The sequence below is a fragment of the Stegostoma tigrinum genome, chromosome 14 (genome assembly GCF_030684315.1).
Source record: "Stegostoma tigrinum isolate sSteTig4 chromosome 14, sSteTig4.hap1, whole genome shotgun sequence".
Classification (NCBI taxonomy): Eukaryota; Metazoa; Chordata; class Chondrichthyes; order Orectolobiformes; family Stegostomatidae; genus Stegostoma; species Stegostoma tigrinum.
Window position 1 is genome coordinate 55,929,021 of NC_081367.1, and position 26,038 is coordinate 55,955,058.

The window sequence follows — 26,038 nt, forward strand, 5'->3', positions numbered from 1 at the left end:
TAGCCAGACTGGAACTGTTCATTAATTCAGTGTGCCTTATGACAATAACTAGCTCTCATATTTAGCTCGGACGTTGCTCGGGCAAAGGTTCATAAAGATAGCTTGCATTATTATTTAGGTGGAATATCTGTAATCACAAAGTAATGCCCAGGTATGCAGCATTCATTTGGACTGCCAACACAATGACCTACTGTGTTACTCTTTCTCTTCCCTGTTTTTACCAAGATTGATACAGCAAATCTAGTACAAACTTGTTACCATCATCAACTCCCTCATGTTTTAAGTGTATGTGTGGGGTTGTTCCTAGCACGACCAATATGGTCTGTGTCAGGATTATATTGTAAGTTTCATTCTGCTTGATCGCATTAGATTAATAAAGTCACTGAAACATTGCACTTTGGTTAGATCTTAATGAGTAAATCATTTCATATCATTTCAGTGCAGTGCTACAGAATCAATTCCTTGTCTTGAAGCAGTGTGTAGGAAAAGTTAGAATATGACTAGTATTTGTAAAGTTTCATCTGGGGATAGGATGCAGTGTAACTGTAGCCGCGACTTTGACCCAGGTGCAGATACTACTGTGAGCCAACTTGAGAGTTTGGAAAGGTTTTGAAGATGAAATGGTAGGTGTGACTACATGGCTATTGATGTAGATGTTGACAGTAGGAAAGGTAGTTATTGGCTGCATGTAGCTGCATTTAAACAGAACTGCATGAGCTTTAAATGATTGAACAGAAAACGAATGTCATGGTTTCTGGTTTGGGGTTTAATCATCTGGCAATTAAGGAATCTGTAGTTAGGCCAATCCGACCAAACCAGTCACTCCAAATATTGCAAGCAAGAGGAAACAGCACTAGAAGTAGTATTTGGAGAAATACATTAAAATTACAAATAATGAACATGAGTGGACCACTAGATCCTTCAAGTCCGCTCCTCCAGTCAATAAAGTCATGACTAACCTGATCCACTCTACACTGCTTGCATATCTCTGACAAATCTTCCATCCCCTTAGTAATAAGAATCTATCTACCTCTGCTTTAGAAATATTTTAAGATTCTGCATCCACTGCCTTTTGAAGAAAGAAGTTCCAAAGTCACTCAACCCTCTGCGAGAAGTATTTTATCCTCATCTCTGTCTCAATTAGACAAGCCCTTATTTTTAAATATGCGTCCTAGTCATAGATTCTCCCAGAAGAGGAAGGACCCTTTCTGCATCCAGCCAGTCAAGTCCCCTAAGATTATGTTTCAATGACGTCACCTCTTGCTCTTCAAAACTCTGGAGGACACTAGCCTAGCCTATCTAGCGTAGCCTCTTAAAGCAATCCACTCATTCCAGGTAACTTAATTTACTTAATTGAAACATATAAAATAATCAGAGGGTTAGATAGGGTGGATAGGGAGAGCCTTTTTCCGAGGATGGTGACGGCGAGCACTAGGGGGCATAGCTTTAAATTGAGAGACGCAAGATATAGGACAGATGTCAGAGGTGGTTTCTTTACTCAGAGTAGTAAGGGAATGGAACGCTTTGCCTGCAATGGTAGTAGATTCGCCAACTTTAGATACATTTAAGTCATCATTGAATAAGCATATGGACGTACGTGTAACAGTGTAGGTTAGATGGGCTTCAGATCGGTATGATAGGTCGGCACAACATCGAGGGCCGAAGGGCCTGTACTGTGCTGTAATGTTCTATGTTCTGTGTAACAAGATATAGAGCTGGATGAACACAGCAGGTTAAATAGCATCAGAGGAGCAAGGAGGCTGACATTCCGGGCCTAGACCCTTCTTTCGAAGGTTTTGCTTGGCCTGCTGTGTTCATCCAGCTCTACTCCTTGTTATCTTAGATTCTCCAGCATCTGCAGTTCCTACTATCTCTGAAACAGTCATTCCAGGTATTAGTCTAGAAACATGTCTCTGAACCATTTCCAGTGTATTAATTTTCTTCCATAAGTACAGTGATGAGCACTGTACACAGTACACCAGTGTGATCTTACCAATGCCATGTATATCCAAGAACCACAACCTCGCTACTCTTGTCAGTTCTTTATTTTATTCTTTCTGCCAAAAGGGGTAATTTCATACTTTACCACATTATACTCCACTTGACAGATCTTTGCCGGTTCATCTACATCTGCCTCTACATTCCTTTTGTAGGCTCCTTCTGAGCCTCTGTACATTGTAATTCCCACCTATTTTTGTGTCATCAGTAAATTTGGCTACCATATTTTTGGACCCTTCATCCAAATCCTTCATGTAATTTGAAAAGCATTAAGGCCCCATCACCAACCCTCAGAACATAGAACAGTATAGTACAGTACAGTACAGGCCATTCGGCCCACCATGTGCCGAACCCTTATGGCAAATTATCCATGACATCCTACCAGCCTCAGAAAGACGCACTTATTTGTAATATCTCTGGCTCCTATTAGCCAGCCAAAATTCTACCCATACCAATATGTTACATTATTCTTCAAGACCTCCAATAAATTAGTTAAATAAGACTTCTCTTTGAGCAAACTATGTTACCTGAATGTGATTACCTTCAACGTATTTTAACATCTTATTATCTGCTAACGTTTTTCCATGACAGATGTTCAGCTAACCGGCCTGTAGTTTCCTGCTTTCTGCCTGGTATTTTTTCCCCCAATACAAGTTGCTTTAGCTATTGTCCTATCTAAAGGAACCTCCACCAAATCTAAGGCTTTAAAGCATCAAGTATCTCACTAGATGCTGTTTTTAAGACCCTATAATGAAACCTATCAGGACTTTGGACATATCAACTCTTAGTTCTAGCAATTTATTCCATATGACTTCCTTGGTAATTGTGATTTTCCTGAGTTCATCCCTCGCTCTTAAATCTTGGTTAACAGCTGTTTCCAGGGCATTACTTGTATTCTCAAGTGAAGACGGACTCTATTTGGTCTTCCTCCTAGCCTATTTTAAGACATCCCCATGGCCTCCATGGAAAAGCAATGGCCTTATGGTATTAATCCAGAAACTCAGCTAGTGTTCTGGGCATCCGGGTTCAGATTCTACCATTTGCCATGGTGGAATTTGAATTCAATACAGAATCTGGAATTGAAGGTTCTAATGATGACCATGATACCATTGTTAATTGTTGGAAAAAGCCATCAGGTTCACTAATGTCCTTTAAGGAAGGAAACTGCCATCTTTACCTGGTCTAGCCTACATGTGACTCCAGACCTGCAGCAATGTGGTTGACTCTTAACTACCCTCTGGGCAATTAGGGATGGGCAATCGATACCGGTCTATCCAAAGCCAACATCCTGTGAGTGAATTTGCAAATTGTGTTGGTGCTGTAATATGCTGGTCTATGGATCTGTCTTAAAAGTTCAATGAATTCCTCATCCAGACTATTTCCCATCTAATTTTTCCAGTCTATACCAGTTAAAATCCCCCACAACAATCACTGTACTCCTTTGACCCGTTTAAGCTCACAGTCTTTCTATCTTGATGCCCTGTCCTACCATGTGGTTACTATCGGAGCCTGTACACAGTCCTCGCAAGTGACTCTTACCTTTGTCATTCACGTTTGTACCCAGAGTGCTGTTGTGTTCTAGTTTCCTGAATTACTCCACCTTTTTTTCCTAGCTTCCTGTCCTTCTAAGTGCCACATAACCTCAATTTTCAGGTTTCAAGCTAGGTCACCCTATTGCTAGATCTCATTATTGGCCACTAGATTGCACTTATTTATCTCCATTATAACTGTTTAATTATCTCTTTTGTTTCAAATACTGTGTACATTTGAAAATGGTGCCTTATGCTTTCTCCTTTGATTAATTTTGTAACTGTAAGTCTTATGTATTGATATTTTTGAATTTACAATATAGAAACAGACCGTTTGGCCCAATGGATCTGTGCTGGTGTACATGTTCCACAGAAGCTTCCTCCTGTCCTACTTTATCACATTCCCAAACTATTTAATCATCTTGCTTGTGGGCTTAACTAGATTTTTGTTAAATATATCAAGGCTGTTCACCTGGACAACTTCCCATGGTAGCAAGTTCCACAATCTCACCACTCAATACTTTAGAAAGGCTCTTCTGAGTTTCCAATGGGATTTATTAGTGACTATGTTGTACTTACGACCTCTACTTTTGGTTTCCCCACGTATTCTGTATGTCAGCTTTATCAAATTTTCTATCATTTCAAATATTTCTCTACTACCATCCCTCAGTATTTCCTTTCCTAAAGAAAGCAGTCCCAGCCTTCACAATTGTCCTGTCTCTGTTATGGAAGAGTTTGGTCAGCTAGAATGTGCAAGCAAGGGCATTCTGTTCACAACTTCCCTCTTTACTAATATAAGTGCTAAAGTCCGCTGTCTTTCGTGTCCTGGGGACCAGAAAAAGTCAAGACTCTGGGGACACATCAATCTTTCATCCCTCAAGAAGTGTAACACCCACTTTAGTGGAAGTTGATGATCTGGCTTAAAAAAAGAAATCTCTGAAATAGAGCAGCTCTTACTTTCAGCTATTTTTGTAGGTGACTGTCCAACGGATTATTAAATTTTCCAGACCCCTTATGCCACTTCAAGATGGTGCATAATGTGGAATAATGTACACCCATCAAAGAAGCACCACATCTCTGCAAGGTCTTCTGAGGATTGGCCTTTGGAATTAAGGCTTTCTGACCAAATGGTGAATTGATGTTTTGGAGATTACATCATAGTTTGATGTAGTGTTAGACTGCAACTTATGTACGTGTGTGCATGCATGCAAGTCTATGAAATTGAGATGTTAGATTTGACATTCAGAATTGTAAAACAGAGAAATATCAGACTCAGGAAGTAACTTCCTATTTGAAGTACAGTCACCAGTACTAGCCTGTGTGCCATTCAGTTGACATGTTGCGTGTGGCTGGCATTCATCCTTGCTATAGTATACATTATGCTGGAAACCTCCAGAAAATAACCAGGAGGGAAACCTTGAAATGGATTTTTTCTCCCTTTTGATTTTTCTCCTGTATTTCTAAAAATTCATTATTTCCTTCCTCCTTCACAGCACGACCCCTGGATCCATGCAAGTCTAAGTCCTCGGAACAGCACTGGGAGCACATTGGACAGCGATAGCTGGGAGTCTTCCCGCTCTTCTGATTCCCATGTTCTAAACTATGGCAAAAAATTAAAATGCATGGTAGACAAAGAAGTGATGAAGCGGGGCAAGTCAGACAGCCTGCTGCTGGAGCGGCCAAATTTCACCAGCTCCCTGTTTGAAAGTCCAGAGAAAACAAAGTTGGAGAAGGTGAAGAAGAAGAAGATGTCTTTGAAGAAACTAAGTCTTGATGGGGTGAGGAAGAAGAAGAGTTCTGAAAGTGGGAAGAAAATTAATTTTGAAAATGGTAGGAAAGCAGTGTCCCAGCCACCATCTGAGATCACCAGACCATTAGAGATCCGAGAAGTGATTGAAAAGGTGCCGCAGAGTGAGACTGATTCGGTGGAGGAGACACTTAAAAAATCTCATGAGGCTAAAGAGATCAGCAAGCAGACTTTGCTGCTGGAAGAGTTTGAAAGGGAGGCAGCAGACGCAGAAAGATCTTTGGTGAGTGAGCAGTTCAAAGGACTGCAGGAAGATCAGGAAGAAAAGCATGAAGTAAGTGAAAAGAAGGAAGAACAGAAGGAGATGGAAGATGAGAAGAAAGTGGAGAAGTGTAGCAACGACCTGGAAGCGAATGTAACAGATGAAATCACAGTGGGCTCAGGTAAGGTTGAGGAAGTTCTAATTATAAACCTTCTAGAAATATAGTGAAGTTGAGGGAAACTTCAGCATAAAATGGTGAACTCCTAGCGAAAGAATTGTAAAAGGAGAAGCATTCCAACAGAGTTTTCTGAGTTTAGATATCTTTTCAAAAAAAAAATCAGTGATTTTATTAATATTGTTTTCAAATGATCTGAAAACCAATATGTGGAGATACTGAGGAAACAGGGGTTGTTTTCCTTGAACCTCCCCTTAACCTTCTCTGCTTAAGTAGTTGAAAATGAAGAAGTAGTTTTGATATAGCAAATAAAGGAGAAGTTATTTGTACTGAAAGGAGGATCACTGATCAGAGGGAATATATTTAATGTAAGCGGCAAAAGAAGCAGAGGTAAGATGAAGATTTCTTATTTGGAATGGTCTGAGATGCGTTTCAGTGAGCAGTGCAGAGATCTTGACATTGCACAGGTCCCCTGTTCTGTTTACTGGGGATTGTAAGGCCTCTTCTTTCCCTTTCTTTCATTCCAAGAGTGTTAACGTGCTCAATGATTTTTTTTTGCGTCCTGTTAACACTCTGGTGCAAGTCTCAATGTCTTTTCCTGACACTCACTGAATTTGTATGTACCTCTGTGACTTATTCTTGGATTTGTGAGTACCAATGAATGCTTTTTGCCCTTTGAGAAGCTAAACCCGCTCCTTGAACTGCTGTGGTCCAGGTGGTAAACGTGCACTAACAGTGCTATGTGTGTGGGTACTATTTGGTTACTTTTTGTAGGGGTGGTGGTCAACTGCAAGCAGGTGCTTTCTGTCTTGCAACCAATTTGTCTGCTACTGTAACTCCATCTTGCACAGGGCTCCTCAATGCCTGCTCTCTGCTCACTGCCCTGCTCCATCATTCATGGGGATACTGTACAGTGAGGGGTGCAAGGCACTGAGTGCGATGGAAGAAGTGAGGGGTCTGAAACAGCTAATGATGCAGTGAATAGGGCACAAGGGTGTTGGGGTGGGACAGTGAACATGTCAGAAAATGTCAGCATTCCTTCAGTGTCACTGGAAAAATCAGTCCTTTTGCTTAATACTAGATTTAAAATAGCAAGTAAAAAATAGGCTATTTCTAGAAAATCACCGGGTGCACATTCAAGAGATTCATCTTTTATAGCATTTGAGCTAGCTAGGTTTACCTACGTATGTATATAGATTGAAATCCTCCATGATTGCTGTGTTACTATTTTTCCTGATTTACACTGTGCCCTACGTTTGTTACAGTTGTTTGGTGACAACTCTGTGCAATGCTTGCTGCCCTTTGATGTTTTGTGGCTCCAACTGATTCAATATCTTGATCTCCTGATCTATGATTCTTTCTCATTACAGTACTGATCTCATTCTCTGTTAGTGTTATGCCTGTTTTTTTTCCCTGTTTGCCCATCTTTCCTAAACGTCAAATGTTAGTTCACTCTGCAGGCGTGTCTCCGTGATTGCATAATGCTAATTCATCAACCTTATTGCAGATCTCATGTGCATTCAGATAAGGTACCTTTTAACTTTCTCTAAAATAATTTTTAGCCTGTAGCTTTATCTGACTTTGTTTCCTGTTTCCCTCATTGATACTTTGGTGCAAGTTTGCCTTCAACGGGGCATTTTGAATTGATATTACAATTCTTGTTAGCTCCTGTTACAAAAGTTTATATTTTGTGGAGATATAGATATCACTGGTATTGAAGAATTCAATTGACACTTAATACAATTAATTATTAAGTACAAACATTACACTTAAGCATGAGTAGGTTAATGTTAAACTAATATTTAACAACAGAAGAGCATACTTCAAATGATGTGAGGTAAGATGAATAATCAGATCTTTATATCATCGTGGCAATAGCTATAATATGGTGATGATATGATGAGTGTATCTCTTAAAACTATAGTAATGTAATGACCATTAGATGTAATACTACTGACTTAATATTTTAGTTTACCACATCTTCCCTTACATTATCTCACCCCCTACTACTTAATTTATAGCCTTCTCCATTGCCCGAGCTACATAGCTCACTAGAGTATTAATCCCAGCACGGTCAGGAAAAGACTGCTCCAATCAGTACAGCCCCACTTATCCCCAACACTGCTTCCATTGTGCATGTATCAAAACCCATTTGTCATATTGGATTTAAAACATTAATTCTGTTTTTCTCTCTCCACGAACGCCACCATACCTGCTGAGTTTCTCCAGCACTTTCTCCCTTTATTTTATAACTGTGTTCCCCAGTTCATCCCTTCCACGAAGGGAAATGTCTTTTCAGAATCCACCCTGTCAAGTTTCCTCAAAATTTTGTTTCAAAAGATCACCTGTCATTCTTTGAAACTCCAGTGGATGCAGGCCCAACCTGTCCAACCTTTACTCTTAGATAACTGCCTCATCTCAGAAGTCAGACAAATGAATCGCTGGCTGCTACTAATACGTTTATATCCTTGATGTTATGAACAATTCCAGATGTGGTCTCACCAATAACCTGTAGTACTTTGGCAAAACATCCCTACATTTAAATCTCATTCCCCTTCCAGGAGGTGATAATATCCCATTTGCCTTCTAGTCACTTGCTGCACCTGCAGTCTAACGTTTTGTGATTTAAGAATCAGAACACCCAGATTCCTCTGTTCTGCACTCTGTATCCAAATTTTATGCTTTTAAAAAATTCTTGCTTTGTTTTGTTTTCCAGTCTTCCAGTGTCATCTTATCTTTGTAGCTACACCAGTTGCCCATGCATGAACCCTCAGGGGGATCATTGCTACAGTGCGGTTACTTTGACAACTAACTTTCAACCTATTGTGTTTCTCCTCTCTAACCAAACTGATTCTACACCTTAATCATGAGAGCTAGACTCTTTTGCTCTCTCTACCAATATTTTTGCTTAACAGAACTATCTTTTGAAGCTTCCCATCATTCTAAAATATAGCATTTTCTTGAATAATCAAGTCCTAGTTTTTATTAAAAACCAAAAGAACTGTGGATACTGTTAATCAGGAACAAAAATAAAGTTGTTGGAAAAGCTCAGCAGGTCTGGCAACATCTGTGAAGGTAAAAACAAAGTTGACGTTTTGGGTCAGGTACTGAGGAAGGGTCACCGGACCCAAAACATTTAACTCTGTTCTATCCTTCACAGATGCTGCCAGACCTGCTGAGCTTTTCCAGCAACTTTGTTTGTGGTCCTAGTTTTTATTACGTCTCTAATAGCAATAAGACCATAATATTCATTTCTATTTGCACTGTCAATTTATCTTTATTACAAATGCTAAGTATATTCAGACAGAGGCATTAATTCGATCTCTCTACTGTTTTTGTAACTTCTATCCTTAGTGACTGATGCACTCCTGGGTTTGTCCATTCTCCCTTTTCCTGCCTTGCTCAGGTTGTTGTTTCCCTTATTACTATCATATTATCTTGACTTGTATTCTATATTCTGTTTGTCACATCTTTTCAACCTTGATCCTTCACTATCACTATTTAAAGTTTTCAGTTTCAACCCTTATTGTAATTGCGCTACCCGAAATTTTCTGTGGTTCAGATAGTGATCCAGAGATTCTTATCTTTTTGGACGTAGAATCCTTACAGTGTGGAAAAGGCCAAACAGACCAACAAGTCCACACTGCCCCTCTGTACAGCATCCCACCCAGACCCATTCCCCTACCCTTTTCCCTGTAATCCTGTATTTCCCATGGCTAATCTACCTAACTTACACACCCCTGGAAACTATGGGCAATTTAGTATGGCCACCTAGCCTACACCTCTCTGGACTGTGGGAGGAAACCAGAGCAGCCAGCAGAAACCCACGCAGACACGGGGAGAATGTGCAAACTCCACATAGTCGCCCAAGGATGGAATCGAACCTGGATCACTGGCGCTGTGAGGCAGCAGTACTAATCATTGAGCCACTGTGCTGCCCATGCTGCTTTTTAACTTGGCTCCTATATGCTCATGGTCTACAACCAGAACCACTTTTTTGTGGACCTTAACAAAAACCTCCCCATCTGTCTGCAAGTTCTTCTGTTAACAGGAGCAGACATCTCAAAACCTGTCACTGGGCATGCACTTAATCTTTTTGAACTTTACTGCAGAAAGTAGTGTCTAATCATTGTACCTATAAACTGTGTTACTACCACTGCGGTGTTATTGACCCCCCCAGTTTAAATGGTTTCCTACATGGTGGTGTTAATGTCACTTCACTCATTCACCTCCTGCATCACATTTTTCCACTTTGGCTACATCAACCCTGTACTTGTTGGACAATTGCAAAGCCTAAGGTTCCCCAAATGTTCAGGGAGTTCTCAGCCACTATACCTGCCTCACACATCCTTGAACATGAACCTAATCAGGTGACTCTATCCTCTCTAGAGTAAAAGAAAACTAGGTAAATTTGCCTCTCTCTGTTGCAGTGACTGCAGATTAACCTCTGACTCGGTGACACTGAGCTGATGTTCCTCCAGCCACATACATGTAACGCGAGTACCTTTGCCTCGGATCACGTGTTCCTAAGCTCCCACATTCTGCAGTCACCACACATCACCTGGCTTGCCCTATATAAAGCATTTAATAAGTCAATAACTTTTGCTAATTAAATTTTCATGAATGTCTCTGGTCTGCCTATGCTTACGTTCTTCAATACAAATGCTTAAAATTCACCAGTTAAATAGAGGGAAAACTCGACAATTAATCTTTACTATTACTATTAGTAAGCCCTAATAAGATAGCAATTTCTAAAGTTGCCTGCAATTTGGAAGAAAGATGAATGAGATAAGTACTTGCCAAACAATCAATTACCTAATTTTCTATGATGTCATATTCTGAAATTTCTCAGATCATAGGTGTACCTGGGAGTCATCAATTCCCATCATTCTAAAATATAGCATTTTCTTGAATAATCAAGTCCTAGTTTTTATTAAAAACCAAAAGAACTGCAGATACTGTCAATCAGGAACAAAAATAGTGGGTCAGTCCTTGCTAATACTGTATTTTATTTCCGACCATTTGCAGGAGGCAAATGACTTGGAATTGATCTTAGGCAGTGGAATAGAATGAGAAATAACAAATAGCTCATACCTTTCACACCTCTCTGCAATGGTCCTGGTTCCTCATTCAAGTGCCCGGTTTTTATTTTCACTTCTGTCAACTCATGCAGTGAATGTAATCAAGCTGTACAACCACATGGAGCCTTTTGCATACTGACTGAATCATAAACAAAAGCAAAGGACTTTTTTTTTTAAACTGACCCCACCACAACCAACTCCAAAAAACACATTTTGCACATTTTGATGAAACATAAAACATGTTGGCATAAAAGATCACATGAAACAAACATAGAAAATGCTGGAGAAACTCAGCAAGTCTGTCAGCATCTCTGGAGATAGTAGCAGAGTTAACTTTTCAAGCTCAATAGGACTTGTTCAGAATTTTTCTGCTTCTCTTTCTGCTGTTGCTGCCAGACCTGTTGAGATGCTCCAACATTTACTGTGTTTCAGGTTTCCAGCATCGGTAGTAGTTCTCTTTCATTTGTTAGATTTCATTGTGCTATTTTTCAGATGAGCAGAGAGTTATCCCTATTCTGTTGATCAATAGTTATCTCCAGCTCAACATCTTTTCTTTTAAAAAATCTGAGTGGTCAATATCATATTGCTATTTGTGGGAACATGCAAACTAACTGTACGCAAGTGAGGACCTTGTGGTTGTTCCTCTAGGGCATGTGATTTGAAGAATACAAGCAAGCTATACTCTTTGAAATAAGTGTCTACTCATTATCAATGTGGCCGATGGTGAGCTCAGGGCCTGTGGAACAAGCATTCCTCCTTTTTCAAAACTGAGATTGAAAGCTTTTTGTGGGTAAGGGTAATCAGGGATGTAGGACCAAATCATATGGCTGGAGCTAAGTTGAGATCTGATTGAATAGAAGAGGGGCTGAATAGCCACTTCCTAATCTGCTGCAAAGTTTGGAACTTGTCTTCGTATGAAGCAAACATCCTTCAGGGTGAGATGACAAACTTGGTGTCACATTTATCTTGCAGGTCCTCCTCCTGACTCAGAGACAGTCTCCACAGAAAACCTCAAGATTGAAGGTAAACCTCCAAATGGACTTTCTGATAATGGGACTGGATAGTTGATGTTTCTTTCTCTCTTACCTATACTACAATATTTCATGCTTCTCAATATATGGAGGAACTCTGTATGCCAAGGCCATTCGTCTCTTATCTCCCTATCCCCACGCTGTGGCCATTGACTTACATGGGCTTCAATTCAAATTAGAATTTCAAAATTGAATCTTTGTTTTTTTCATAAAAAATTTGGTGTCTCTACAGCCACACCTCCCTATCGCAGCAAGCGTCTCCAGCAATTCAACCTTCTGATTCATCTCTGTGCTTCTCCAAATTCCCAGATTTGCCAATCCTCAAATCCATCATTGCAACATTATCAGCTATGTCTTCATTTGCTTGAGCCCTAATTCCTGAAGCTTTTCTAAAGAGACGAAATTAATAGATGGAAAATTATGCAAAGCTTGGTCACAGCATTCTAAGAATACAAGATACAGGTCTAGTTGTTTCATACTAAGGATATGGGATCACTAAAAATATTTAAAGTAGGCTTCCATGAAAACACTAGAATTCAGCAATATTTTCTTAATCCAATAAATGCCAACCTTGTTAGTGAAGCTCATATCCAAAGAAAATAAAAGAAAATACTACCTTGATTGCCTTTTCTCAGGATTTATGAACGTACAAAGTACTTAAAGGGCTAGGGTAAGTATAGGTAAGATTTTATCACTTACTTGAAGACATTAGAACCAGATGGCTCAATTTAAAAATGAGGAGGATGCCATTTAGGACTGAGATGAAAAGACATTTTACTTGAAGATATATGTTGATAACCCTTTATGCCATTGATAATTAAAAATGTGTGGGCATAATGTGGTTAAAAAAAACACTGAAATGTTCAATCAGCTATTTTGTATTAACTAGTTCGGCAGACTTTACGAGCTTAACGGCTTACTCTTATTCTTACGTTTCTCAATACTTTTAATGATGTGAATTTATAGTGGCTGGTTCTTTTGCGTCTACTCAATTTGTATTCCTACTTTCTGTGTTATAAATGACATTGCTTTTGATACAAACATGTAATAGCTCACACTTAGATTGAAATTCAGCTGCCAATTTGTTAATGTCATTTTTGTAATTTGCTGCAGTCCTTGTCATTGACTACTTCCCTCACCCGTTTTGGTGTTGTTGTGCAATCTAATGATAATTCTCGTTGAGTGCTGAATATCTGATGTGTTGACCATTTGGCTCCTTTCAGATGACGACTCCTGGGATCTGATTACCTGTTTCTGTATGAAGCCTTTTGCTGGTAGGCCAATGATTGAATGTAATGAGTGTGGGACCTGGATTCATCTCTCTTGTGCTAAGATCAGGAAGTCAAATGTTCCAGAGGTTTTTATCTGTCAGAAGTGTAAGGACTCAAAGCAGGACATTAGGAGGTCCAATCGAGCTCGAACCGGGCCGAAGAAACGCTTCAGCGAATGACTAGTCGAAGACCTGGTGGTTCTGACAAGTCATAGAGACAATCATACACAATGGGAGAAGGAAAAAGTATATTGAGAACTTTGTTGGACCAACTCTGCCTTGTCTGGTCGGGCATTGATCATTTGCCATCTTGAAAAAAATTTAAAGGTGCAGGATTCACCGTACATTGAATGTGTATATAATTCAAGTCCTGGAGCTATAAGCCTCTTCTCGCTCATCCAAGTGCTCTGCATTTTTTTTGGGCAGTAATCTCATTAAAATCACCTAGAGACTGGATCAAGACAGTACCCTATTCTTCACTCTCCTATTTAAAGTAGATCTGTGATTATGAAGCAGGACTTCTAAATGAAGAAATTCCAGGAAATACCATGGATAAACTGTTACTATTAGTGTTGACTCTGCCCATTGTCAATGGGACAAGGGGCAATGTGAACTTTTGGTACTTTGCAGAGGACTGCCAGTTGAATGAGGATGTGTACTTGTGGGGAGGTGCCAGGTTGGAGGACTGAGATATGGCCTCACTGTCATAGCAATGCAATTCAATTTTGTCTATCAAGCATAAACATGGTAGAGGGACCTCTTCTCAAATTTGGTTGAAGAACCTTAATGTGAGATTAAGGTGATCACATGAGTAGGCTGAGTCCTTGAGTTTGAGAAGTCATTATGCAAAAATCTGGGTGTTGGGTCCCACTAATATCTGCTGCCAACCTTTTAGAAAGATGTGTTGTTCAACAGAACAGTTCTTCTTTTCTGCTTCGTATTCAGAAAAGTGCAATTATGATTGGAGATTTCCTTCTCACAAACAAAGGTTAATTTCTATTAGTTAATCAGGAATTGTTACTGATGCCTTTGGTTTCTAGGCAGCTGTTTGTGGATGCTTCCATCTTCAAGATTCCCAACTATCAATGAAAGGGAGCAGTATTGAGCTATGCTAGCAAATTTGATCCTCAGCATCACTAGTTTAGTCGGAGGGGTAGTCAGCCAGGGTACTCAAACCTTCTTTCAAAATAACTCCCCATTGTGGATGGCAGACAATAGCTGGATGTCAGTCCCTCCACAGTGGTAGGTCTGTTACTGCCTGGGGTGGAGATTCTTTCATTACGCAATGCCACTAGTGTGGATTATCTAAGGGTCTAACATTGCAGCCGGGCATGAGTTAGTGTCTGGATCAATGGTCCCAGCCCACACAACATTTGTAGAGCTCTTGGTAATGTGATGTAACACAGACCTTGGAGTTCACACCACAAACCCTTGATTGGTATAGTTCAGTTACAAGCTGCCTTAATAACAAACATGTACAGCAATCTCTCAAATCCATCTCGCTTCAAATATCTAACGGTGTACTAATACAAAATATCCAAGGTCACTTGAACTGCATTAACATCCACTCCAGTTACAGGTTCCGTTTTTCCAAACTTCAGTTGTTGCTGTACAAAGCACGTTAAGCTGCATAACTCAGTGTAGTTGGGTACACGTTCCTTACTGAATCGGTGAATTTTTAAAACTGTTAATGCAGCTCTGTCTCTTCTGAAGGTACTAACTGTTTACACTATAGACTTTCTTTATGCTTAAGTGCTACAGGCATTTTATTCTCGACCAATACCATTCCTCTTAAAAACATGCAATGCTCAACACCTGAGGGACCAATGTTGACCAGCTAGTGAGATCGACAGTACTAAATGCTGACCCTTTTTAATTGTCCAGTGTGCTGAATTTTGGAAGGATTTTCTGTGTGCACATTTTAGTGAGCAGGGAAGTTTTGTCCATGGAAACTGAGCCTTTCAGTGTGACTGTTGGAATTATGTCCTTGTGATATTTTGATTTGAGATGCCTTTGTTTTTGGGTATCAGATTATCTGCAAAGCTCTGTTGAACAAGTTAGAGTTCAAACTTCACCTACTTATGAATCCCATAAAACTAAAAGGATGGTTTAGTTGGAATTATTTTGGTTTTAGTGTAGCCAGAAGACAGTGGGTTAGAGTTTCAGATGTTTCTGGGTAAAAGTCAGGGATGTGGAATCAGTTTGACCTAACAAATTTTTTTTTATGAAGTTTTCTGTTTTTAGAAACTGTTTTTCTTTTAATGGGAATGGTCGTAGTGAAGGGATTTCCCCAAGGTAACTGAGTTCATAGCATTCAGTCCAGTGAGACACTTGGCCTGTGCTGAGATGGTTGATTTTTGATTCTCATTAGGTGATGGTACAGAATTGATTTCTGTTGCCCTGAGTTGAGACTGGCTCCTGCTCCAACACCACCACCTTCCCACAACTATCCAGTAGCCCCTTCCCTGGAGGCTGCATTTGTGCAAATTTTGATCATGAAGGGCAAGTGTAACGAGACAGTTGGGATGGGGAAGAGAGGGAAGAGTGCAGGTAGAAAACTGAACAGCACTGGTGGAGGAGCCAGAATCTGGGATTTGATGCAGTCACTATCCCTTTAATAGGAGCACGGAGGTTTTTTAAACTATAAAAATATTACACCCAGGTCTTGGTATTTGGCCCAGTGTCAAAATTTGACATATATTCTGTTTGTAAATACATTAGAAATTAATCTGTAAATAATCCTGTTTAAGAAGCAATGGATGATAATATGGGATGCTGGCATTGAGGTTACTTGGGATGTGGTTTAAATTGCACTAAACCTTTCACCATGAGAATCAACAGAGGGGGTCAGCCCTCAAGCTTGTGTTACTTTGTACAAATGTAAGATAATCAAAACCTGCATTTGTAAAGTGCAGGCTGTGTTTAAGATGTACCTGCTCATTCCTTAAGACCAGTTTTCTGTGGGAATGATTTGTATTTTCTGTAAGTATCACTTTTTGAATTGTTTTGATGAAAGTGGCAAGGGAGTGAGAGAGCAGAGAATAACTTTAAAATGTCCCTCTCCCTCTGACTCCTTTTCAGTGTAGCCCAGTCTCAAGTGTAGGCATTAACCTGATGCCCTTATAGTTGTTGGGCAACAAGTTACCACTGCATTACCACATTGACTGGTTTTATACTCCTGGCAGGTAAAATAAAATCTACGTTGAATATACATCTTGGAAACTGGGTGTTAAGTATTTAGATGGTGGGAGTGATTTATGATGTCAGACTTGGACAGTAATTGTCACATCTACTATCTATCTTGCAGCCAACTGTTGGATTTATCTCAGTTCTGTCTGTGCGGTGGAGCTGAGAATATGATGCATTTGAACTGCTAAATATATTCTTAAGGTGAAAACAAAGAAATTGTTCCTGGTTGGAGAATCTAAGGAGGCATTATCTAAGCAAGAGTGCAGCGCAGAAGCACTTTGAGGTAAGAACAGTGGAAATCTGGAACTCTCCTTCACAAAGTCGCTGCGGTCAAGATTCTGGTTGGTAGTCAATCATTTGCTGGGTATGTGTATCAAGGCTTTGAAACAAGATTAGATACATTGGAGATGACAATCAACTGTGACCAAATTGAATGGCAGAACAGGTTCTGGGGCTGAATGACCTCCTGTTCTGGTGCACCACACAAGGAAGGCTCTGTTTACTCTCCCTCCTACCATCAGGAAAAAAAGTTTGGGAATAGTGGATTTATTTTAGTCCCAAGTCTACGAATACAGGAACCCAGCACCCTACCAATGCCTCATTGCTTTAAACAGCTCATCTGGGCATGATTGATGGGTAAAATGTCAGATTCTTCTGTTTTTCATTGGTCAGTGCTTTGTCAGTTAGTAAAACTTGCAACGTCTTCCACTTTATTCTGTTAAATTAAAATTACCTGTCTCAATTTCACTTAGTAAGGAGTCTGGGTAAAATATAAAGTGACTGTTTCTAATGGCCTGACTGTCATCCTAAAATTGTGCTTCCTGGTTCTGGATTATCCCACTAGATGGAATGATTTCTCTATATCTACATTTTTTTTAGTCCTTTTTTATTACTTTAAACACCTCAATTTAATTGACACTGAATCTTCTAAATGTGAAAATGCATAAAAACGTAAGAAATCTAAGCAGGAAGAGGTCATTCGTCCCCTAAATTGGGCCTTTCTAATGTAGGGTTTGCTGAAGTCACCAGCTGAGGTTTTTCAGACAGTGAAATCCAGAACTCCACTCTGTAGTGAAAATACTTCCCCTCAACTCCTCTCTAATTCATCTGCCAATTACATTGAAATCATGACTCCTATTTATTGAGCTTTCTGCTAAGGAAAATGGATCCTTTATATTCATTCTACACCACTTGTTTTATACATTTACAATTTAGTTTTTCATTAGCTTCCTTTGAACTGCAGCCTAGCCAATCTTACCTCATAAAATTCTCCATTCCTGGCAACTTCTTTAAACATGGGCTGTTTTTTGTCTGTGCCGGTTGCATCTTGGTAATATAATACTCTGAGGCACGAAGCACTAGGAACTAGATAACTGTCTGTTTTGAGTGTTTACTCTTTCTCCCTCTGTTGCCATCCTGTCAATTAGTAATAGCAATCTAGGAAGGGCAGTGACTTCAAGTGGGTTCAGATTTTGTAAAACATGTATTTTGCCAGATTTGGCCAATAGATGGCTGTCTCTCCCCAGTCAGCAGATTGAGGCTTCATTGACACACTATGGGACCATAAGTATGAAGTCCAAGCAGCTGCACACAGTGCAGGAGTGAGGGGATGGCGTGTAAATGTTAAACCAGGGCTCTGTTTTCCCTCTGGTTGTAAAGGGTCTTGGAATCACTGTCTGAAAGAAGATCAGAAGACCCTGATGTCTTGGTTAATATATATTTGCCAAGTAACTGTAAAGGTGATTATCAGGCTGTTTGTCATTGCTATCTAATACATTGCAATATGTGCTGTTGCATTTCCAAAGTTGCAACAATGACTACGCTTAACAAGTTCTTCATCAGCGGTAAAACACTTTAGAAGGTCCTAGTGTTAGGTACTGTATAACAGCTTTTTTTCTGAGAGGCATGTGATTATTGGTGCATGTCCATCCTTAAACTTTATTACTTTTGTTGGCAAGCAACCAATCGTCTAATTTCTTTGAAACACACAAAGACAGAAATTGCTGGAAAAACTCACCAAGTCTGGCAACATCTGTGGAGAGGGAAGTGGCCTTAACATTTGAGTCTTGTGAATGAACTGAAGGGTCACATCACTCAAAACATTAACTCTTGTCACTCTCTCCACTGATATCAGATCTGAATTTCTCCAGCAGTTTTTTGTTTCAGATTTCCAGCAACCGCAGTGTAATTAATAGGTAATTACTCAGGCTCAACCCATTAAGGTAGATTTGAGACTGGTGCAGTTTTGCAGTTTATGCCTGAAACAAATTATAGATGTCTCCCTGAGGATGATCTGGGTATTAGTCCCAGAAAGTTCGATTTGCTGAGTCCTGGCTTTGTCACCCTTAGACTCTGCTATTTCAACACTCCTTTGCCTCCCATATTCTATCTTCTCTGTACAAGCGTGTGTGACTGACAGGTAATGTCAGCAATATCTTGATCTTAAAATTCTTGGGGTGATTATTTTTGGCAAGGCATCAATTTCATTATGTGATATGGAGTATCTCTCTCTGCAAGCCCCAATGAGCTTTCTGGTGCAGTCTTACCCATGGTGGCCCTCTCATCCATTGCTGATTCGATTCTATCATTCATTGTAACTGAAAGACCTCTCCACTGCCTGGATATACTAGAACAAACCAACATCTGTGTCACCAGAGCTATCTTTAAATGGTGGTTGTGCTCCTAGATTGGCATTCTACTATTGCCTCTAAATGATTCCTGACATTCGCTGCTGAGCATGGTAGAGGATGGCAATTTGGCATTCCACCTTGTGGATGGGTGTCTGGAGATCCTTGTCAATGGGGTGGTACAGATGACAGGTGTCCTGTTCCCCTGGTTCTACCAAAGGAGATCAAAACACCAGATACTGCCAAGGCCTAATATTGCCATCTGGCTCAGTGCAGTCTGAGCGAACTTAAGAATGTAAGAAAAAGGTCAATGAAGTTCTCCACTGTGTCAGGGTAAGTGATGCACTCAAGTGTACAGACCTCCCACCACCTTTGCCATCTCTTCTGAAGAAGAATCATGTTTGAAACATTAACTGTTTCTCTTTTTACGGATGCTACTGGACCTGCTGAGTTTCTCCAGCATTCTCTCTGTGCCTTCATTCATGGATTTTGCAAGGAGCTGCCCCTCCAATCCGAGGCCTTTTCTGCCCCTTGTGTGCTGTTGCAGGCTTGCTGCGTCTATCAGTAGCAAATGCAGCAAGGAACCAGACAGTGATCAGAGGATCAGTGACCAATCCAAGCCCTGGAATCATGTTGGTGAGTCTTTGGGCTTGGTCTGGGAATAGGAGGCTTCCTGCTTTTGTTCTAAAAGTCTAGCAATCACAGTATTTCATAGGAGGAAAGGAGAGGGATCTGTTAGCCAGGAGGGGTCTCTCACCGAGAGACAGGCAGTGGAGTTCTGCAAACTTACTTAGCCGTTTATAGAAGGGGAGGTTCTCGGCCATATCCTGGCTGAGGGTTAGCTTATTGTTGGGGGTGTTCTTGATAACTCCAGCAAGAGTATAGGGTCATGATGGGTTTAAGCAGCTCTTGGCTGGTCAGGGGCATCCAACAATGCTCACAACCACAGAAACCTGAACTGCTGTGGGCTGCCGTAGAAAGACAGTGGGAAAGGGCTTGGTCTCTGACTGTGTGGCTAAACCACCACTGAACTCCTGGTCACAGTCACACTGAGCTGCTGGTATGCATTGGCGTCTCTTGGGTACTCCCACAGTGGTCAGTTGAGGAATTTATTCTGACTGATATGAATTTGTGTAATACTTTACCACAGAAGGTTGTTGAGGCTGAGTCATTAAATGTACTCATGGAGTCCACTAACGAGTTTACTCTACCAAACATCATCTGTGAGATTGTTGAGTTGGGCTAATCAAGGATTTATATTCAGCAAAAATAAAGTTATACAGAAGCAGAAAATAACAAGCAGAAAATTACAGTCAAAAATACTACTGAAAATCTGAATTGAAAACACAGGATTCTAGAAAGGAAATAAACAAGCCATAGTTAATTAAGAAAGTTACGGGTGGTATCAAATTGAAGGAAAAATGTGTGGCAAAGATTTGTGATAAGTCAGAGGACTTGGAAAATTTTTAAAAATAAAACTAAAGGTAACAAAAAAAATAAATTTTGAGGGTAAACTTGTAATAAAAAAAATCAGCCAGGAAAAGCTGCTTCAATATACAAAAACGAAGATAGAGGCCAAAGTGAACATTGGCACCTCAGAGATTGGGGCTGGCGAAAAAATGAGTCAGGAAATGGCACAGAAGTTGAATGAATATTTTTCTCAATCTTCACAGTAGAAGACAAGTCACATTCTAAAAATAATAAATAACCAAGGGGCAAAAATAGGTGAGGAAATAAATTGAATTAACTGTCACTAGAGAAAGAGAAGTAATGGAGAAACTAATGGAGTTAAAGACCAATACATCCACTGGACCTGATGGAATGCAACCTATGGCACTAAAGGAAGTAGCTACAGAGATAGTGGTTGCAATGCTAGTAATCTGTTAGAATTCTTAAATTTAGGACAGTGCAAGAGGATTGGAGAACTATCAACAAAAATCCTTATTCGAAAAAGGGAGAAAAACAAACAGGTAATTGTCAGCCAATTAATTTAACTATCATTGGGAAAATATTAGATTCTCTTATGAAAGATGCAGTAGTAGGTTATTTGGAAATATGTTGTACAATCAAGCAGATTCAGCATGGCCTCAAAATGGGAACATATGCCCAACAAATCTACTGATAACATGCAGGATAGATAATGGGGAATCAGTAGATGTAATGTATTTGATTTTCAAGAGATATTTAAATAAGGCATTGCACATAAAACTACTTCATATGAGCCTGTTGAATTGGTGGTAGTATATTAACACGGAGAGAGGATTGACTGACCAATAGAAAATAGATTGGGATAAGGGGGCATTTCAGGATGGCAAACTAAATATTGGGGTACCACAGGGATCACTACTAAGACCACAACTATTTTTACAATATATATTGATCAATTGGATGAGGAAAGTGAATGTACTGTCTCCAAGTTTGCAATTGACACAAAAATAGGTGGGAAGGCAAGTGATGAGAATGACAGGAGCTTATCAAGTGATACAGTCAGGTTAAGTAAATGGCCAAAAGTTTTGCAGATGTAATGTAATGGGAGAAAATGTGAGATTATGCACTTTGATAGGAAGAATAGAGGTGCTGAGTATTATTTAAATGGAGAACCACTGCAGAAAGCTGCAGCACAGTGGAATTTGAGTCTTTGTGTATGAATCATAAAAAGGTGGTATATAAGTTCAGAAAGTAATTGGGAAGGCAAATGGAATGTTGGTCTTTATTTCAAAGGGAGTGGACCGTAAAAATAAGTAAGTCTAGCTAATACTGTGTAAAGTAGGAGTTGAAGCACACCAAGAACACCCAACAGTTTTGGTCCCCTTATTGAAGGAAAGATATAATGGTATTGGAGGCAGACCAGAGATGGTTCAGTGGGTATGGAGGGATTATTTTATGAGGGGTTTGGGTACATTCATTGGAGTTTAGAAGAATGAGAGATGACTTTTTTTTGAAAAATAAGATATTCTTAGTGGATTTGATAGAGTAGATGCAAAGAGGCCATCCCCCAAACTACTCCGGGAGAGATTAGGACCAGAGTGTATAATATTGGAGTTAGATTTCATCAATTTTAGATGAGAAATTTCTTGAGGGTAATGACTCTGTTGAATTCTTTACTGCAGAGGACTGTATAGGCTGTATTGTTGGGTATATTCAAGTCTAAGTAGGCAGATTTTTAATCATTAAGGGAATCAAGGGTTTGGGGGGAAAAGCTAAGAGATTGCAGTTGAGAATTATTAGATTACTCTGATCTCACAGGCAGATAAGACTTTATGGATTAAATGGCTACTTCTGAAATGAAGTCTTATTGTCTAAAGTGCTGAAAATACTCAACAGCATATGGTGACATCTGTGTGGAGAAGCCCCTGCTCACCCCCTCCCCCAAATTCAGGACTGCTACAAGTGGGTTCTGGGCACTCACTCACTTTGTCAAAAACTTCCACTTGATTGCTGTTTATTGTGATCTGGAAGACTAGCCTCTCTGAGAACAATTATTCTGTCTCCTCCATGCCTGTAGTGGTGAAGAGCAGGGAACTGTGAATGAGACTTCTTCAGTGCATGTTTCTCATTTGTGTTGAACCAGCTCAACTGAATTCATTCTCAGTGGCCAGGCAATTAAGACATAAACCATTCCCTGTATCTCAATGGATTAAGTAGGGAGTAGCAGTCTTTTATCTATTGATCTCTTTCTCAATATCTCAAAACATTATTTATTCCATGAGCTGTGGATCCATTTTAATCCTTTCCGCTCCAAAGCGGACATCAGGTCTGATGTTGAATTCCCAGGGCTGATCAAGTAATTTAAGCTTACACTGCCGGTGCAGTACTGTCACACACATATATTGTAGTAACAAAATTAAACTGAGGCCTCAGCTGTCCCCTCAAGTTAGGTATAAAAGATAATATAGCACTGATGAAGAGAAGAGTATTCTTGCCCTGCTCAAGTCATCTCTAACCAAAAGCACGATTAATAGATAACCTGGTCATAGATTCATAGAGCACGGATACAGACTCTTCGGTCCAACCAGTCTATGCTGGCCATAATCCCAAACTAAACTAGTTCCACCTGCCTTTATTTGGCCCATATCCCTCCAAACATTTCTTAATTGTGTCTTAATGTCTTTTTCCACACATGAACCAGTCTGTATTTTAAAAATGCTTTTTTTAAATCTTTTTTTCCATTCACCATTAAAAGTATGCCCCCTAGTCTTGAAATCCCCTACTCCAGGGAAAAGACACCTGCAATTCACCTCATCTGTACCCCTCACAATTTCATAAACCTCCTACACTCCAATGAAAAAACATTCCAACATATCTGGCTGCTTACAACTCAAACCCTCCATGCCCAGCAACATTCTGATAAATCTCTTCTAAACCCACTCCAGCTTAATAATAATCTTCCTATAACAAGGTGACCAGAATTGGACGATGTGCTCCGCAAGAGATCTCAACAGCTTCTTGTACCAATGCCTATACATGAAGATCTGAGCAATGAAAGCAAGCATGCTAAACGCCTTCCTAACTACCCTAATACGTGTGATGCAAATTTCAAAGAACTACATCTCTAAACCCCCCGAAATGTCTCTGTTCTACAATACCTAAGGCCCTACTTTTAATTGTATAAGTCCTGTCCTGTTTGGTTTACCAAAATGCAACACCTTGCACTTATCCAAATCAAACTCCATCTGCCACTCTTCAGCCCGTTGACCCAATTGATCAAGATCTCTGCATAATCGTAGATAACCTCCGTCACCATCCACTATACCATCAATTCTGGCATCATTCGTAAACTTACTAACCGTGCCCTCTATATTCTCACCTAAATTATTTTCTGAATGACAAGCAAAGGGTGGACCCAGAACTGATCCCTGTGGAACACAGCTGGTCACAGGCCTCCAGTCCAAAAAAAACCTTCCACTATCCCTCTAAATATCCTAACTTTAAGCCCATTCTGTATCAAATTGGCAAGCTCACCCTGAATCTCATGTGATCTAACTATATAATTAGTCAGCCATGCTGAACTTTTGACAAAGGCTTTAGTAAAGTCCAAGTAAATAATGTCTACTGTTCTGCTCTCATCAATTTTCTTGGTTATTCCCTCAAAAAAACTCAAGTTTGTGACACACTCTTTTCCTTGTACAAAACTGTGCTGTCTATCCCTAATCATTCCTTGCTTCTCCAAATGCATATAAATCACTTTCAACAACTTACCTATCGCCAAAGTCAGACTCACAGGTCTGTAGTCCCCAGGTTTCTCTCTACGTCCTTCTTAAACAAAGGTACAACATTAGCCACTTTCCAGTCATCCAGTGCCCTCTAGACGATGTAGATATTTCCACAAGAGGCCCCGCAATTTCCTCCCACAAAGTCCTAGAACACGTCCTGGAAATTTATCTGCCTTTATATTTTCTAAGACTTCCAGCACTTCCTTTTCTGTAAAGTGAACTGTTTTCAAAATATCAGTATTTATTTCCCCAAGTTCCCCAGCCTCCATTTTTGTTCTCCATAACAAAAATTAGCATGAAGTATTAATTTAATTTCTATCCCATCTCCTGAGGTTCAACACAAATATGACCTCTTTGATCTTTATTGGGCCTTGCTCTCTCGCTGTCAATGTACTTGTAGACTCTCTTTGGATTATCCTTATTATTACTTGTATTATTGTTTGTAAGATCTAAACATGCATATTTGTTTAACTCTTTTATGGTATGTGAAAATTCCTGGTGTGATCAGTATTTATTGTCCATCTTTAACTGCTCTTGAAAAAATGGTGGTGAAAATCATAGAATTGTTACAGCACAGTAGGAAGCTATTCAGTCCATTGTGTGTGCACTGGCATCTCACCTTTTAGACTTGATGCCAATCTCCTGCCTTTTTTCTGTAACCTTACATACTGTTTCTGTTTAAATCTCTAATTCTGCCTTTAAAGCTCCATTTGAACCTTCAAGAAAGTATATTCCATATCCTAACTGCTTGCTGTGTTTAAAAATGAAGATCCTGTCATCTTCTATTTGCTTCTTTTGCAAAACATTTTATCCCTGAAACCATTCATTTGCACTCTCTTTAATGCTTTTACATCCTTCCTAGTGTACTGTCCAATAGTGTAAATGATACTCCAGCTGAGGTTTAAACAGTGACTTATTTAACTTTACCATAGCTTCCTTAATCTTGTACTCTGCTTCTATTTTTGAAGCTGAGAATACTGTATGCTTTACTAACAGCTCTTTCTACCTGCCATTTTCAATGACCTGATTGCTTATACATCCAGGACTCTCTGCTGTTGCATACCCTTTAGAGTAAGTATCCTTTATTTCATACTGTCTCTCCGTGTTCTTTGCGTCAAATTGTATCACCTCTCACTTCTCCACATTGAAAATTATCTGTCACATTTTCTCTAATCCACCAATACATCCATGTCTTCTTATGGTTTTAAGTGACCCTTCTCAGAACTGACAATTCTCCCAAGTTTTGCATTGGCTTCAAACTTTGGAGTTGCACCTTGATTACCTAAGTAATTGTAGGTGATACTCTCAGTATTATTAGTGAACAAGTTCCAGGATTTTGGCCCAGTGACACTGAAGAAACAATTTTATATTTCCTACATTTTACAGCAGTGACTACACTTCAAAAAATATTTCATTGGTAGCACTGTGCTTTAGGAAGTCCTGTAGTCATGAAAGGTGCTGAAAATCATACCCGTAAACGTTAGCTGGACAGATTTGTAACTTCCCGTCTGTTATAAAATCAATGTTTCTGACTGAGTATCTTTTATGGAAAGTACCTGATATTCAGTTAAATCAGCACAAAGAGACACACAAACGTGATGTTTTGGATAAATGGAAATAGTTTTGTAAACTTACACAAAGGAGTGAAGTTGGACAGAATCACAAAGATTTTACACAGAAAAAGTGTGGCCCATTTGACTCATCAGTTGTGTTGGATATTTTTACAATGTATTTTGTTCATCCCGTATGTATGTAGCTTTATCTCCAAGTATTTTTAAAGTTCCTTTTTTTGGCCAATTTGGAATTACATTGAGTAATCAATCAGACAGCGCATTCCAAATCTTAGTTACTTATTGTGTAATAGTTTTTTCAATTCTCCTTTTCACCAACACACTTATGTAGCACTTTCCTTTCTT

The 26,038-nt window shown here is 39.6% G+C and overlaps 1 protein-coding gene across 1 annotated transcript in view; it reads left to right on the top strand.

Annotated features, from left to right (window-relative positions):
- The window catches only part of LOC125458015 (PHD finger protein 23A-like), a 29,531-nt gene extending 13,227 nt beyond the window's left edge, over positions 1–16,304 (top strand). Inside the window, exons 4-6 of the mRNA XM_048542873.2 lie at positions 5,021–5,717; positions 11,765–11,815; positions 13,047–16,304. Of these exons, the coding sequence (XP_048398830.1) occupies positions 5,021–5,717; positions 11,765–11,815; positions 13,047–13,273 (975 nt within the window). The 3' untranslated portion in view covers positions 13,274–16,304. The remainder of the gene's footprint in view (positions 1–5,020; positions 5,718–11,764; positions 11,816–13,046) is intronic.
- The last annotated feature ends 9,734 nt before the right edge of the window (positions 16,305–26,038 follow it).